Consider the following 13714-nt stretch of genomic DNA (forward strand, 5'->3'; position numbering starts at 1 on the left):
GAGTAGGATCACGTCTTCGAAAGAAAAACAGAAATTCAGGCATGACTTTCTGAGGCTGTGCACCGTTTACAGGGTCGTAGTATAGTGGTAGTTCCGGTGGAGAAGGAAATTAAAGGGAATGTAGGTCGCGGAGGCTTTTCTATGAGAACGTGGATGGCGGGTGTTTAATTTAATCGTTGTTTTGTAAGGGAAGGGGCTTGGTATACTAAATTACACGCTGATAATCTTAGGTCACGAGAAAGATAGGATATTCTTCTTCTTATTCATTGTACGAGGAAGGAAATACAGACTTATGGTTCAAGAGCGAAAACGTTCGTACGGAAAAAAGCTTTAGTGACCTTTAACGTATGGTAAAAGATAAAGAAACACGAAGCTATTGTCTCGCTAGACTACCAAGTATCAAGCACGTTCTACAGGTTGAAACATGCTACGATGAATACATCGACACTTAGGTTTCATGAAATTTGCATCAGTTTCAAGCCAACATTTTGCTTGTAGTATGATACCGACGTTGAAACACGTGTTTCAACGTGTCTGGTTATTTCCTAACTCCGGTATTATTATTATTATTATTATTATTATTAATAGGAGGTATGTTAATTATATAAAATAAAAAATTAAAGAAGATTTTTTTCAGAAGGGAATTCACTTTCTACAAAATCATATTCGATATTCCTGCATCGATACAAGTTGGTTTTGATACTCATTTGTCCATGCACATCTACACGCATTGTAACATGTATCATGAAACTCACATGTGCATGCACGCATTACTACATGTTTCAACATGTAAAGCTCCCTTTAGAATTCCTTAGCAACTACTAACATCTATACGTACGTATATTTAAATGATTGACAAAATAAGGGGAAGAAAAAGATGTGGAATATTAAACTATCCGTCAAACTTCCGAATATTGAAATTCTCTGACGATTACCAATATCGTATATATAGATTAAATATATATTTTTTTATTTAAATGATTCACAGAAACAGAAAAACTTTTAATTTATTGGCTATGCTGTCAATTGTTTCGTAATATTCGCAATTAGTTTCGCAATACTCGTCTCTAGAGGCTCGTGACTTCTCTTTTGTCGAAGAAGAATCGCAACGAGATTCACATCGGCTCGACCCCGATTCCGCAGATTTTCCGCGTTTTCTCTTCTCCTCTGCTCTGTAGCCGCGACTTCGAGTCACGACGCAGAGACAACAGTCACGAAGCGTATCTTCGCGTGCAAATAAACGTTGAGACCGAGTCAATGCGCCGGTCCAATGCGAAACCGATGAGTGTTTGAATAACGGAAACAGAGGATTCTTCAGCGACGTTTCCTTTTCCTCTTGTTTCAAGCAACGTAACCGAGAATGCAAATTGTCTTTCGCACTCTTTTTCTATTTTTACTTATCCGTTTTTATATTTTTATACTAGTTCTTAACGTTGCATCAACCGCACATATGTATGTGGTTGTTAGTAGATTGCGGATGTTTGTGTAATTTTATATCTCTATGAACGTAACTAAAAAGAATGAAATTCATCACAATAGTTACCCTAGATATATCACATATTTGTGCATATTATCAACATTTTGTAGATTTCTACATCTTTAAATTTCTCAGATATACGTAAACAGCAGCAATCCAGTTATAAGCGACGATAACGAAGATTGGAAATATTGTGGAGAATAGATTTTACTTTTGATAGTCCGCCTGGTAAGAGTTTCGCATTTCTTGAAGAAAATTGGATTTTCTCTTTTTATACATCTTGATATTTTATTCGCGTGCTAGAATCGAGGTATGATTTCAAACGAGGAGTGGATTAAAATTGCGATGAATTTGGATGACTGCTCCGTTAAAAGTTTTGCGCATTTCGTGAAATAGTACCGAGAAAATTACTTCTGGTTTAGTAGTAGTAATCGCAAGTTGGCAGAAATTGGGAACGAACTAACTCAAAAGCTCGTTAAGGTTGCATTGAGATTCGAAAGCTTATCGAAGGTTCGTTTTAACCATCTGTTCAACGTGCAAAAAAGTGGAAGATTTCTTAATGATCCTTCAAGATTTACAGGACATAAAATATTCTTTAGCGTGTGACCGACGTGGTATTATTAACTCTTCAAAGTTTTAAGTCCTTGATCTTACATTCTTTACATGTATTAATTTTTCACGCCCCATTCATACTACTTTGACAATATTATGCTATATATGTACCTACCATAATCCCTTCACGTAACACTGCCTTATTCGATATTTAAAAACCAAAGACATTGGACGCAATTTTACCTTATCCTTCAGATGAATTAAAATCAAGAAACATACTATATGCGACAATAAGAAACTAAGAATTATGCTTCGACAATTCGCGTTTCATCTAAGCATATAAAAGATCGTACTTATTAACATATCATTAACCGTTAATTTTATGCAAGAATTAACGTGCATCACCTTTACTCTTTTACATAAAATCTGACGATGTAACCTTACATATGAAAACACGAGTTTACTCGTGGCCGGTCGACAATGTTTTAACGCGAGTTTAATTTTTTGCACAGAACCACGTTTCTTGAAACTCGTAGAAAAATGAAAGCCCGTTGACTCTGAAAGTACCGTGTTTCTCTAACTGCCTGAAACTTAAATGCCATCAACCTAATAGCATTAATAAAAAAGAAAAGAAACTCTTTCAGCAAGATTTTAATTTAAAACGTTCCACTCGTAAAACAGCGGCCATTCCGAAAGAAATATCCCATTGGTAGGAAGTTGAACACGGCATGGTCCGAACGTCACGGTCGTAAGACTTCCGGCAGGTGGCTCATTAGATTTCCGCCACTCTGTGACATTTCGCGGTGCGTTTAAGATCCATTAGGATCGGGCCAGATTAACGAGGTAGTAACCAGAGTCCATTTGCAGCGCATTTAATTGACCGTAGTCCCTGCGAATGGCCGCAGACCAGCCTGAATCATCATCACCAATTCTCTTCGCGACGCTTCCTGGTCCATTGTCGACCGTACAATGTACGGCGAAAGGATCGAGACCAAGACGACAGTCTGCGCTTCGGAAATTCTTTAAACCATACCTCGCCGTTGTTCCGTCAATTTAATGGAGTGCTTTATTCTTGAAAGCCTGTTCTTTGCTTTTGTTTCGCGAGGAAAGCTTTCTCGAAGTGAAGATTTGATTCACAATTAGATTCGAGGATATCGTAAGAGAATGTTTACGGTATTGTTTAATGCGAAAATGAATATACTTCGTTGCTCGAACACAGCTTGGTTTTGCCATTAATGCCAATTATAATGTTGTTTTCTAAAATTGCTTCTTCGTACTGTTCAGCTTTCGTCAAGCTTCCTTTCGTCTATACACAGTGACGCTTTTCCACGACGAAGCGAGCCATCTTCAACAACCATACCTTCTCGCGTAACTTCCTAGTCACAACCATCCCCCACCACTACCGTTAATTTGACTCCAAGTGGGGGAAGCGGTCTTGAGGTTTCGACATAATCGGCGCGAGCTATAGAGACGCGGATCTTCCTATTATTCGCCGCAATGAGCGCGCATTATCGCGGTGTGTTTCGAGCCAGGATATATTTAACTCGGCTAATGGTTAATCAACGCACGTATGCACTTCAGCAGACGGAAACATCCCGAAGGAAAGTTCTCGGGGATAGTCAGAGCGGATCGTATGCTTGATTACAGGCAGACGAGGGATGAGGAACCGGTTTAATAACTTCGTAACTCTACTTACGAATTGCGGAAACGAGGCCGGATTACCAACTGCTTGGCTGCGATTTTCACGAAGAAATTTTCTACCTCTCTCTCATTCTCTTTTTCTCCCTCTCTTACTTCCTCTCTCCCTTCTCACTTTTTCTCCCTCGCCTCGTTCGTGGAGATTTTCGACACTTTCTACGAAAGAGTGGAAGCTCGAGAAACTCGAACTCGATCGATGAACAAGAAGACGAAGCGTTCTCCTTTTGTTCGAGAGGTTGGGATATTTTTCAAACCCATTCTTCTATTTTCGCCTTGTTCCTTTATATCGAAGGAAGCGGGGTAAGTTCGAAACAGTGATAAATCGAAGACCAGGAATTTTTATGATGCTGATAGTTCGGTATTGAATAGATACCCGAGATTGTCGATGTTCTATTCTCTCTCTCTCTCTCTCTCGCTCGCTCGCTCTCTCTTTCTCTCTCCATTTGTCGGTGGGATTAATTAGAGACCAAGTGACTATTACATGGATTAAAGTAACTCTTTTTTCCAGGTACGCCAAAGGAATAATTTTTTCAATGACAGAAAATCTAGGTTTTAAGTTTCTGGTAGAAAGGACTGTTAACTATGTTTTTAGAGAAATCGAAGAACGATATTTCACATTCAAAGTTTCACTCTTCGTTTTTCTCCGATATGCTTGATTTTATCTTGTAGCTGTTTCATCGATATAAGATAAAATTTCAAAAATTTCGGCGATGAAACACACCCCTTCCCTTAAAATAACCATTCATTAAAATCATACTTCGGAAGATTCTATATTTTAATTGTTCGTTTGAATTCGTCGCTCGAAGCTTTTATCCTGGATGTTTCTCCTTCGTCCTGGATGTTCGGTTTTACCGCATAACCGTCGAATCGACGTTAAAACGATAACAGAATAGAAATACATAAATTGTTCAATGGCAAAGATTTTTAAACAGAATTAAATGTTTTTTTAAATAATCAAACAACGACGTTCCCCATTCCAAGTGATTTTCCCTACATCTACGTTTTATCGGACAATTTTCCTGATAATCGTAAATCTTCTGGTCCGCAACCAATGGGAAAATGAAGCTTAAAAACGAAAGGAGAGAACGATGGATAGGTTCATCGAGGAAACAATAAATCACTATTTTTTCTCATGCCGTTTAATCACCTTAAAAGTATTCACGAGTAAAAATACTTACAAGTCAAGTAATTTACATCGAGTTAATAAAAGATTACCGCAATGTCCCTTGTCACAAGGGAGTGTCTTAAAAAGTAGCAACATTTCCACCGATAAAACACCAGCGAATGTTTAGGATTATGAAAATATAGGATATGAAAAATATGAATAACTATCTCTACGGCAGCAACAGTTCGCTCCTTTATGTACCTTAAAATAAACTTACTAATAACCATGATTAATTGATACTATAATAGTAACATTCGACCGTAGACTAATTATATGTATGAAAATGTTATTAAATTGTAAAATTGACAAAAATGAGTTGCGAAGGAAACGAGTAAAATATTTCTTCTCTCGAGATCCTACTTTTAATTAATCTACCAAACGCAGATCGTTTTTAATCTCGCAATTAATTCAGAATTACATTTATCAGACTTTAATTACTTACAGTTTATTGATTATTGTAATCAACGAAGAGAAATAAAAGAAAAGAGGAAGACAATTACCGAAGTGGATAGTTTATCGATTATATCAGATATCACGTGGAATGTGTTAATTTTCCTTGCGCTTCGAACAGAGTTAAACGAAATTACGACGTGCAACGTGCATAACAATTCGCGATAAGAATTAAACGATATCAAAGAACTCAAACAGCGATACATTGTACTTGCAACGTTTTTAATATTTTCTACGTTTAATTATTTTCGTTGAATTATTTTCAATCTAATCGCGGTTTCTTCTATTGCCAAAAATTTCATTAGGATGAAAAACGAAAAGGATGAAAAAAGCTTTTTGTTTGATGTCGTGTATAAACGATAAACGATCCACCATCGATCAAATTTAAAAGCGGCGATATTCAAAGAGTGGGCATAATATACAAAAGCGTACAAAATATACAAAGAGTATACTCGCTGCAGTTCCTAACAGACGAAACAGATATCTGCCCAGGTCCTATACTTTCAATTATTTTCATAAAGTAAGAAATTTTATCACGAATATCCATAGTCTATTTGAGTGTTACAATATTTTTTCCAAATATTAAGAGCTTTTTTGATTGTCGAAACAAGAGACAAATAGATTCGGGAACCAGCTTGGTTAAAAATTGTCGAAACTGGTGTTTTTTTCGCGGAAGGCGGACAGGCTCTGGAGGAATTCGGCGCGCGCCGATAAGCTCGGAACGTTCAAGCGATAAAATACACACATATATTACACGTATGTACACATTGTACACGTATCGCGGTTTCGAGAGGGAAGCGACGTAACTCAGCAGACTATCGTGGCTTTTCGGTGAATCGAGGCAAACACGTGCCGATCCAGCCAAACGTTTGTTCCGCGAATTTGCGATATAGTTTTGTTGTAATCCGAACTTCCTCCCGGGGAAATTTCTTGAATTTTCATGATTTTATATTAATATCATTTCTACAGATTTTTGTGTTCTTTTATTTCTGCTAAATGTACTTGCATTACAATTTTAATATCTACTGTCTTGGTCTTCCATGTAAAATCGAACTGCCACGTTTTCATCGTTCTCAAATCTTAACAATGTATCAAGATACTCGTACCTCGCTACATCGAATTCTAACGAAATTCTGAAACGTTTCGTATAACTCGCCTAATGTATCTATAAAAGATTCGCACGTTATGGCGTTCAAATACTTACGTTACCATACGACGCTTTCGGGTTTGTTATATCACAAAACTCGCGTGTTCGTTACGGCACTATCGAAACTCCGAAATGTATAATTCCTACATGCTAAGTTCTCAAATACTTCCATGAGTCAGAATACGGCGCTATAAAGCGACCAACAGATATGTAGTCGCTCACGCGGTTTCTAACATCGTTCGAAAATCCCTAGCTCGTTGCGTGTTGCCTAAAAACCAGCGGAGCCGCCAACGGATCCTCCAAAAACCGTCCTGAAATATCCCACCTTCCATTGAGAAGCCTCCAAGTCCAATTTCCTGAAGCTATGCCGCAGCAACCCCGAAAATCCAAAGTAAGTTCCTCTTCAAAGCCAATAGACCGGAAAACGCTTTCCCCGCGAAACCACCGGCAAACCAACCGCTATACTGGCAGAATCTTCCGACCGGAGTCACCTGAATATCACGATGGCGGAGATCCAGGGATCAGAAGAGACACCGGGCTGGCACTCGCTAAGCCGTACGGATCGATCGCTACAAGTTTGGAGGGTTATTTAGTGCCTCGTTTTTCAGCAGCATGACCGCGAGCTCGCACTGAAGGCTCCTCGGAATGTCGAGCTGAAACGCCTGTTCATCGTGCGTCAAAAGACGCCTGATGGACCTCAGACACAGCTCGCGCAGGCTATAAACTGGTAGCGTGATGAAGACGTCGATCCTTACGCGTCTTCGACGGGGATGCAAAGCCACCCTGATGGGATAGCGACGTTCCTGCCTTACTAACAACAACGGACTCGGCCTCGGGAAGAACACGTCCTTCTGGTTCACTGTGTACCTAAAAATCCCCATCGTGCAGCCAGCTGCCATTCATTCGCCTGATAATTATGGTCTAATCGTTGTTCATGAAGGAAATTTGAAGTCGCGTCGAACGAAGAAAGAGTTGTAGCGTTTTGAAGCTTTTCCTGAATGGGAAGGTGGATTTTGAAGTAGTTTCTATCGATTTTTGGAAGATGGAGGATGAAGCGGTGATGTAGTTTAATTTTGGTAACGAGAAGAGCGACGTTGGCTTCGATTGTTGAAGCTGAATCTTGCAAAGTTGTAGTGGCTATCGCGTTTTAAGTTCCAATAGAGACATGTACAACGAACATGCAGTACCACATTTCTTATTCGATCGTTATGTCTGTCATATCCTGAATTCTAGAATTCTAGAATTTAAGAATTGTTGTAATACGTATCTTCTTCGCCGCGTTTCTTATTAGTTAAAAACTTAAACACGTAAAATCTTTGCTTAGATCTAAATGTATGTTTTTAAACCAACTCTTTCTTCGTTCAGCGTCTGGACAAAACGCACAGATCCCCACAGAACAAACTCTAACCGCATTAATGGAGATAGCATCGTCTGTTTCGATCGTTAGAAAGCCCCTTTACCATTCGACCACGCGAATCAGGAAAACGCGAAGGGAAGAAGCAACAGACCCTATGGTTCCTTTCAAATACGATCGACATAACAAAAGGAGAAAGAAAGTTAAGATTCAAAAGTGCCTTTGGAAATTCAACGGATTTCGAGAGGATCCAATTTTTCGATTTCGAAGAATCTTCGAGGAATCCTACCTTTCTTTGGTTTCTTGGTCGACGAAGATCCACGGATGCGTAACGAACGTGTCGATGTCGAGACAATCGTCAGGCGACAATACACCGTAGCTGACAGCCCGACCTTGATAATCAATCCAGTAGAGAACGACGTTGCGCATCGTCTTGTTGATGAACCTAACGAGGGACACGTACACGTTGTTGATCGAACGAAGCAGGGGCTCATGTTGTTGCTGGCTCTCCCCCATTCTTCCGGCGCCTTTCTTAGCTCAGCTTTGACCAACTGTGAAACTTCGCTGCACTGAAAATATCGCTCTTTTTTCCGCCTTGCCACCTTCTCCTCCCCTCGAGTTACGATCTCACGACGACTGAAAGCAGAAAATCAAACGGACCTGGATTAATCGAGGGCTGTCTGATTCACGTGCATCGAAGAAGATTTTGGTAAAGAAAAGCTTCATAGCATCTTCTTTCTGATGTTTGTGATTTTATTTAGTATCATCATATGTCATCGATTTTACTGTGAATAATTTCACTTGTACGTGTAACATCGCCTGTTTTGTCGACCGTTCGCAGAGAGATGCGATCTCAAGAAGCGCGTCAACGAGAGTCATAAATTCCCGTTACAATATACAATCGACGCCACGAAACTGATCGATCCCCTATTTCATTTAAGATAATAGAGGTAGTTGAATTAATTATAACGCTGAGGTAAGAGGTTATAATATGTTATGTATTTCCAACAACTTGTAGACAAGATGATTACGCACGTTGCATATATACAGGCTGGTTGGTAACTGGTGGTACAAGCGGAAAGGAGGTGATTCTACGCGAAAAAAGAATTTTGAATTTTTTTTCAGTTAATTTTTTATATAATCTTAAAATATCAATAAACAAATGATAAAAAAATGGATAGTAAAAATATTTTTTGTTTCGTTTATACAAAGCTTCAAAAACGACCCGAAATTCCTGCCTCTAGACTAGAATATCCCCTTAAAAATTCGAACGCGATGAATATTTTCGTCAACCAGCATCAACAAGGGAAGGAGAAAGAATACGAGTCGGAAAATCGATCGGACATAAACTATTTTTCTGACCAAACAGGCCGAACCAACTGGGTACGTTGGTCAACATATCATAAAAAACATTGGAATATTTGTCAGCCGATTTTTTCATCTCCCAGTCTCTGACCGTCTCTTTCGCGTGTTTGTCCATATCGACTCCATTTCTCGACCAAACAGGAAAATATTTAGGGGAAAAGGTACCGTCCGTGTGAAATCTAATGGTCTATACCGTGTGAAAAAAGAAAACGCAAATTGAATATATCACGTTTCGTCGCGAGGCCACTCTTTTCAGCGATATCCGATATGTTTTTCGAGGGACTTGTGGTATCCCTCAAAAGTGTATCATTTTAAGAATAATAATAATATAGTGTATCATTTAATTAAGTGTATCCATCATAAGTGTCGCGTTTGAAATGTGACGAGATTTGATTCACAGATAATTGAAAGGTTCGAATATGTAAAAGTTTCGATATTAGAAAACCTGAGTATTCGAGAGTTTTATGGTCCGAAGATTTGTATGTTGGAAAATTTGGATGTTAGGTAATTTGCAAGTTCGAAAATTTGAGAGTTTGGAAATTGAAAAATGCTAGAATTCGAGAATTTGGAAATCCGGGAGCTGTCTGAAAATTTAAATGCGAACAAACTTGAAAGTTGAAAAATTTTAATATTTGAAGATTAGAAACAATTTGAAAGACTGGAATGTTTAACCGTTCGAAAGCTTGAGATTTGAAACAAAACGTCACCTAAGCATTGCAATTTTAGATTTTGCGATTGACACGGTTCAATGCGAATAAATTGAGACGAGACACGGTCTAAATATAAATTGGGAAAGTTCAAGAACCGTCTGGGGAGCCAGGATAGCTAATAATTCATTTAAATAATATCTGACATTAACTCGACGCGAGACACGTTTATTTAACCAAGGCAATCAATCATGGGATGGTAATCAAATAGCTGTACATTCTCCGACGATCTCGTGCGTCAGTGAGAAATGTCGAGACGAATGAAGGCGTTCCAGTATTCCTGTTGTAATATAAGTTGTACTTATCCACTAACCAATGATTATTCGTGAAAAGTCTATTACTAAAATTAACACGTTTCTGAGAATACAGCTTGCTGCGGTGACAAATTAATTTATCTGCTTCTTTGTTTCAAGATCTAATTTAATTATTTCTCGACAGTCTATAATTTACCTACGACCATGTGAAATTTATTCATTCATTTGTTCAGATAAAAGATATTACGCAAGCATAGCGTGACTTTTATTTCCTCTAAACAATCCCAGTCGTTTAACGCTAAAACAACTAGTCTCTGATGTATAAGTAAATATAACGTATGTGATTAATTGTAATCAAAATGGTATGGTGAAAATGAAATATGTATTAGATTGTCCGAAAAATGATTTTCTTTCGCAAACGTGTTTTTTCCAACAAAATGCACCTTCGTATAAACGTGAAACCAAGTCTGTAAAATGTCGCGGTGTTTATCTTAACAATCTCAAAATAATCTAAAATAATATAAAACGAAAAACATTGTGCGTCTATTATTTTCTCATAGAACGAAAGAAACTTTTCGGACAACCTAATATAATTATGTTTCGATCTCAGGAAAGATCTACATCAATTTGACCAAGAGCTCTTGCACGATTTTGCCAATTGTAATTGAAAAAAGATTGAAACCAATGGTTCTTATGGATTTGATAATTCTAGTGTTAGAATCAATGGCTTATTATTAACAAAAAAAATCTACATAATTCAAATCCTATAGTTTTCTATTTTACCTAATTCTAAAATATTTGTAATTTGTAAATATCTTCTTCTAAACGCGTTTTTATCATTAATGAAATATTAATTCGACTTGGAACGTTCAATTTCTCGGTTAAATGGTCACCAGAACCAAACGAAGAAACGGAATTAACGCGAAATCCTACTTTTCAATTAAATTTTCGCGTCAAAGGGGAGGCAGCGAAAAGCGCACAATCGATTGCTCGGATATGCGCGTATTATCAAACAGAAATGGGAAGCTCGCGAGTATCTAGCGTTTCCGGGATTTCACTTTTCCAGTGAAAAGCCGTAATGGAGTTTTGGCGTTCTCCGCCATTGTTTTGCTGTTTTATAAGCGGATGAGAGTACCGCCATCGTGATGAACGGCAGCAGAACAGAAACAACGATGATTTTATACGATGCATGCGTCGACATATCTGAAACGAATTTCTACAATTTCCCTGTTCCTGATATTTAAACGGCGTTTCTTCCTGATTATTCGTTTCGCAAAAAGTTTCTAGTGAAACAATCGGAAACGATAACGAAGTCAATCGTAAGTGGCAAAGAGGAAAATTGTCTTTCGGTGTAACAAAGTTCGAGAAGCTTTTAAAGATTTATCTTTTCTTCGATTTTTGCAAGAGCTTAATGTCATTTCTGAATGTCGAGAATTTAGAAGTTTAACTATCGCGCAAAAAGATTTTTATATATAATGAGAAAGAAAAAACATTTTTATTTCGTACTTCGTTAAAATCATCAAAAAGAAAACCGCTTTGATTGATATTCTTTGATCGAAAGTGATAACTAAAGAACGTAACCGATGAAAGCCAGCAGAAATGATAGAGAATTTTTCAAAGAACGATATGAAATGAAAGTGGTACGTTATGAAGGATACGATAATTTGTCAAAAATCGGATCCCGTTACTCTTCGGACTGCGTGTACAAAGAAAGCGCTCAAGTACGAAACAAAATATAAATGGAATTACGTCGACCGATCAATTTACCAGGATCTCTCAAAGGTAACAGAGATTCCACAATTGCCAACCGAGGATCCGAAAAAAGCGAAGCCCCATCCCCTGCTTTAATAATCGATTTCCTTTCTCCGAGAGCTATACACGAACAGCATAATAATTCCTTCTTCAACAGGTCGTAAAGCATTTCATCGCGGCTATGAGGAATTTCACGCTCACCGTTTTCATTAAAACTTTTCCCTCTGTCGGCCATCAATGACCGATATAACCAACGAGCGAATATCGACAAACCCCACGGTTAGAATTAGCGATGACAAGGGCGGCAAGATTTACGTCGGTCGACCAAAGCCGCAATAAGAAGTTATTCTATATATCTTTCGCGATTTATCGCGACGCGAGTGCCGTTTTGTCCCGTGGGACTCCAAGTTTCCACGAAACTTCTGTTCGTTCGTGGATTCGAAGATTACAGTCTGGCGCGGATTACGCTAACAATATCGTTCGAAATGATTCTTCGTATTAATTTCTGACGTCTTCGACGGAATTTCAATCGGGATGCTGAGTGTTTTCACTTATTTCTTTTTATCTTATTTATTATTAGCACGTAGTGATTTATTTTACAAGTAAATTTTAATTTTGCAAATTTAAAATATCTCCTAAAAATACAACGACAATGGTGGTTGTAATTTCTCCTTAGTAATAACAATTATTATTATTGCTATATAGTATTACTTGTTATACTCTATTGTTTATTTCTATGTATAGTTGCGCCATTAAAAATACGGTAGCTCAACGCGAAGCATTCGTATAAAATAAAAATATTACTTTAGCGTATCGGGGTTTTTTTAAAAATATTGTTTGCTTATTTTTGTGAAAAACTATCACACGATATGATGTATAATGCCAGTTAGAGATTGCAATTTGGAATTTCGAAATCGCGTGAAACATAACTATTTCCATTTATTTATTTTATTAATTTCCTTGTTAATTTTTTAATTCATGAAATATACACGTTAACTGTTTGTTTGCAGATCGTACCAAGCTGTAAGAAACTTCTTACAGTTTTTTTCCGATAGAAAATAAAAAGCGATCTTCTTGCAGATGTTAAATAAATTAAATAGACTGTATCAATGGGCTTAGAATATTTCTCGTGGGGCAGGCGTAATGACGAGCGAAACAAGGAGAGGCGAATGAAGTTGATATGACATGCAGGAAGTGAAAAATGGTTGTTTCGTACTCGTTACATGTTCCTGGAAATGATTCTTTGCGGGGGAGTTATAATGGCGGACACAGAAGATAAATGAAGGAAGTTCATACACAGAAAATGAGAAATAATTGTGCTGTGTAATGCGACCGAACGAAAAGAAATTCAGTGGCCTTACAGTACTTTACTGTAAAACTAAACCCGAACTTACATCGTTTCGCTTTGGAGAAACACGTCGGATGAACGCTGCTTTCATCCTCGGTATAGTTCACGGATAAAACGTGTTTCTTCGAAGTGAAGCAGCGTAGATTCGGCTTAACCTACTATACGTTGAATTTAAGCAAAGAAAAACAAATATTTGATCATTGCGCGACTCGAACTTTCACTATTCGGTGGAATAAATAAACACGATTAATACAATATTGGGAGAAATAAATAACAAAAATGAATAAAACCAACACGAAATTCAAGATCGAATTGCCAATATTTGATAAAATAACAAACAAACATAAATCTATCGAAAAATATTATCAACGGTCAAAAGAAATCGACAAAAACGAAAGCTCTGTCTGATTGAAGAATTTTCTTCAAAACTAATCTACTGTTATTT

At 37.7% G+C, this 13714-nt stretch overlaps 2 protein-coding genes across 2 annotated transcripts in view; both read right to left on the bottom strand.

Moving 5' to 3' along the window:
- LOC100645804 (prolyl 4-hydroxylase subunit alpha-1) overlaps nucleotides 1-13714 on the bottom strand; it is a 375646-nt gene that overhangs the window by 276979 nt on the left and 84953 nt on the right. The window lies entirely within an intron of this gene.
- LOC100646034 (von Hippel-Lindau disease tumor suppressor) lies at nucleotides 7059-8359 on the bottom strand. The gene is made up of 2 exons (XM_003399514.4): nucleotides 8133-8359; nucleotides 7059-7356 (listed from the first exon to the last, which is right to left on the bottom strand). Exons 1-2 carry the CDS (start codon nucleotides 8357-8359, stop codon nucleotides 7059-7061), a joined length of 525 nt encoding a protein of 174 aa, XP_003399562.1.

The sequence above is a fragment of the Bombus terrestris genome, chromosome 12 (genome assembly GCF_910591885.1).
Source record: "Bombus terrestris chromosome 12, iyBomTerr1.2, whole genome shotgun sequence".
Taxonomy (NCBI): domain Eukaryota; kingdom Metazoa; phylum Arthropoda; class Insecta; order Hymenoptera; family Apidae; genus Bombus; species Bombus terrestris.

Bases quoted from the DNA above. Each gene is read 5' to 3' on its own strand.
- LOC100646034 (XM_003399514.4), bottom strand. From the start codon at position 8,359: ATGGGGGAGAGCCAGCAACAACATGAGCCCCTGCTTCGTTCGATCAAC. The intron at 7,357-8,132 runs GTAGGATTCCTC...GGGGATTTTTAG, and splicing joins GACCAAGAAACCAAAGAAAG to GTACACAGTGAACCAGAAGG.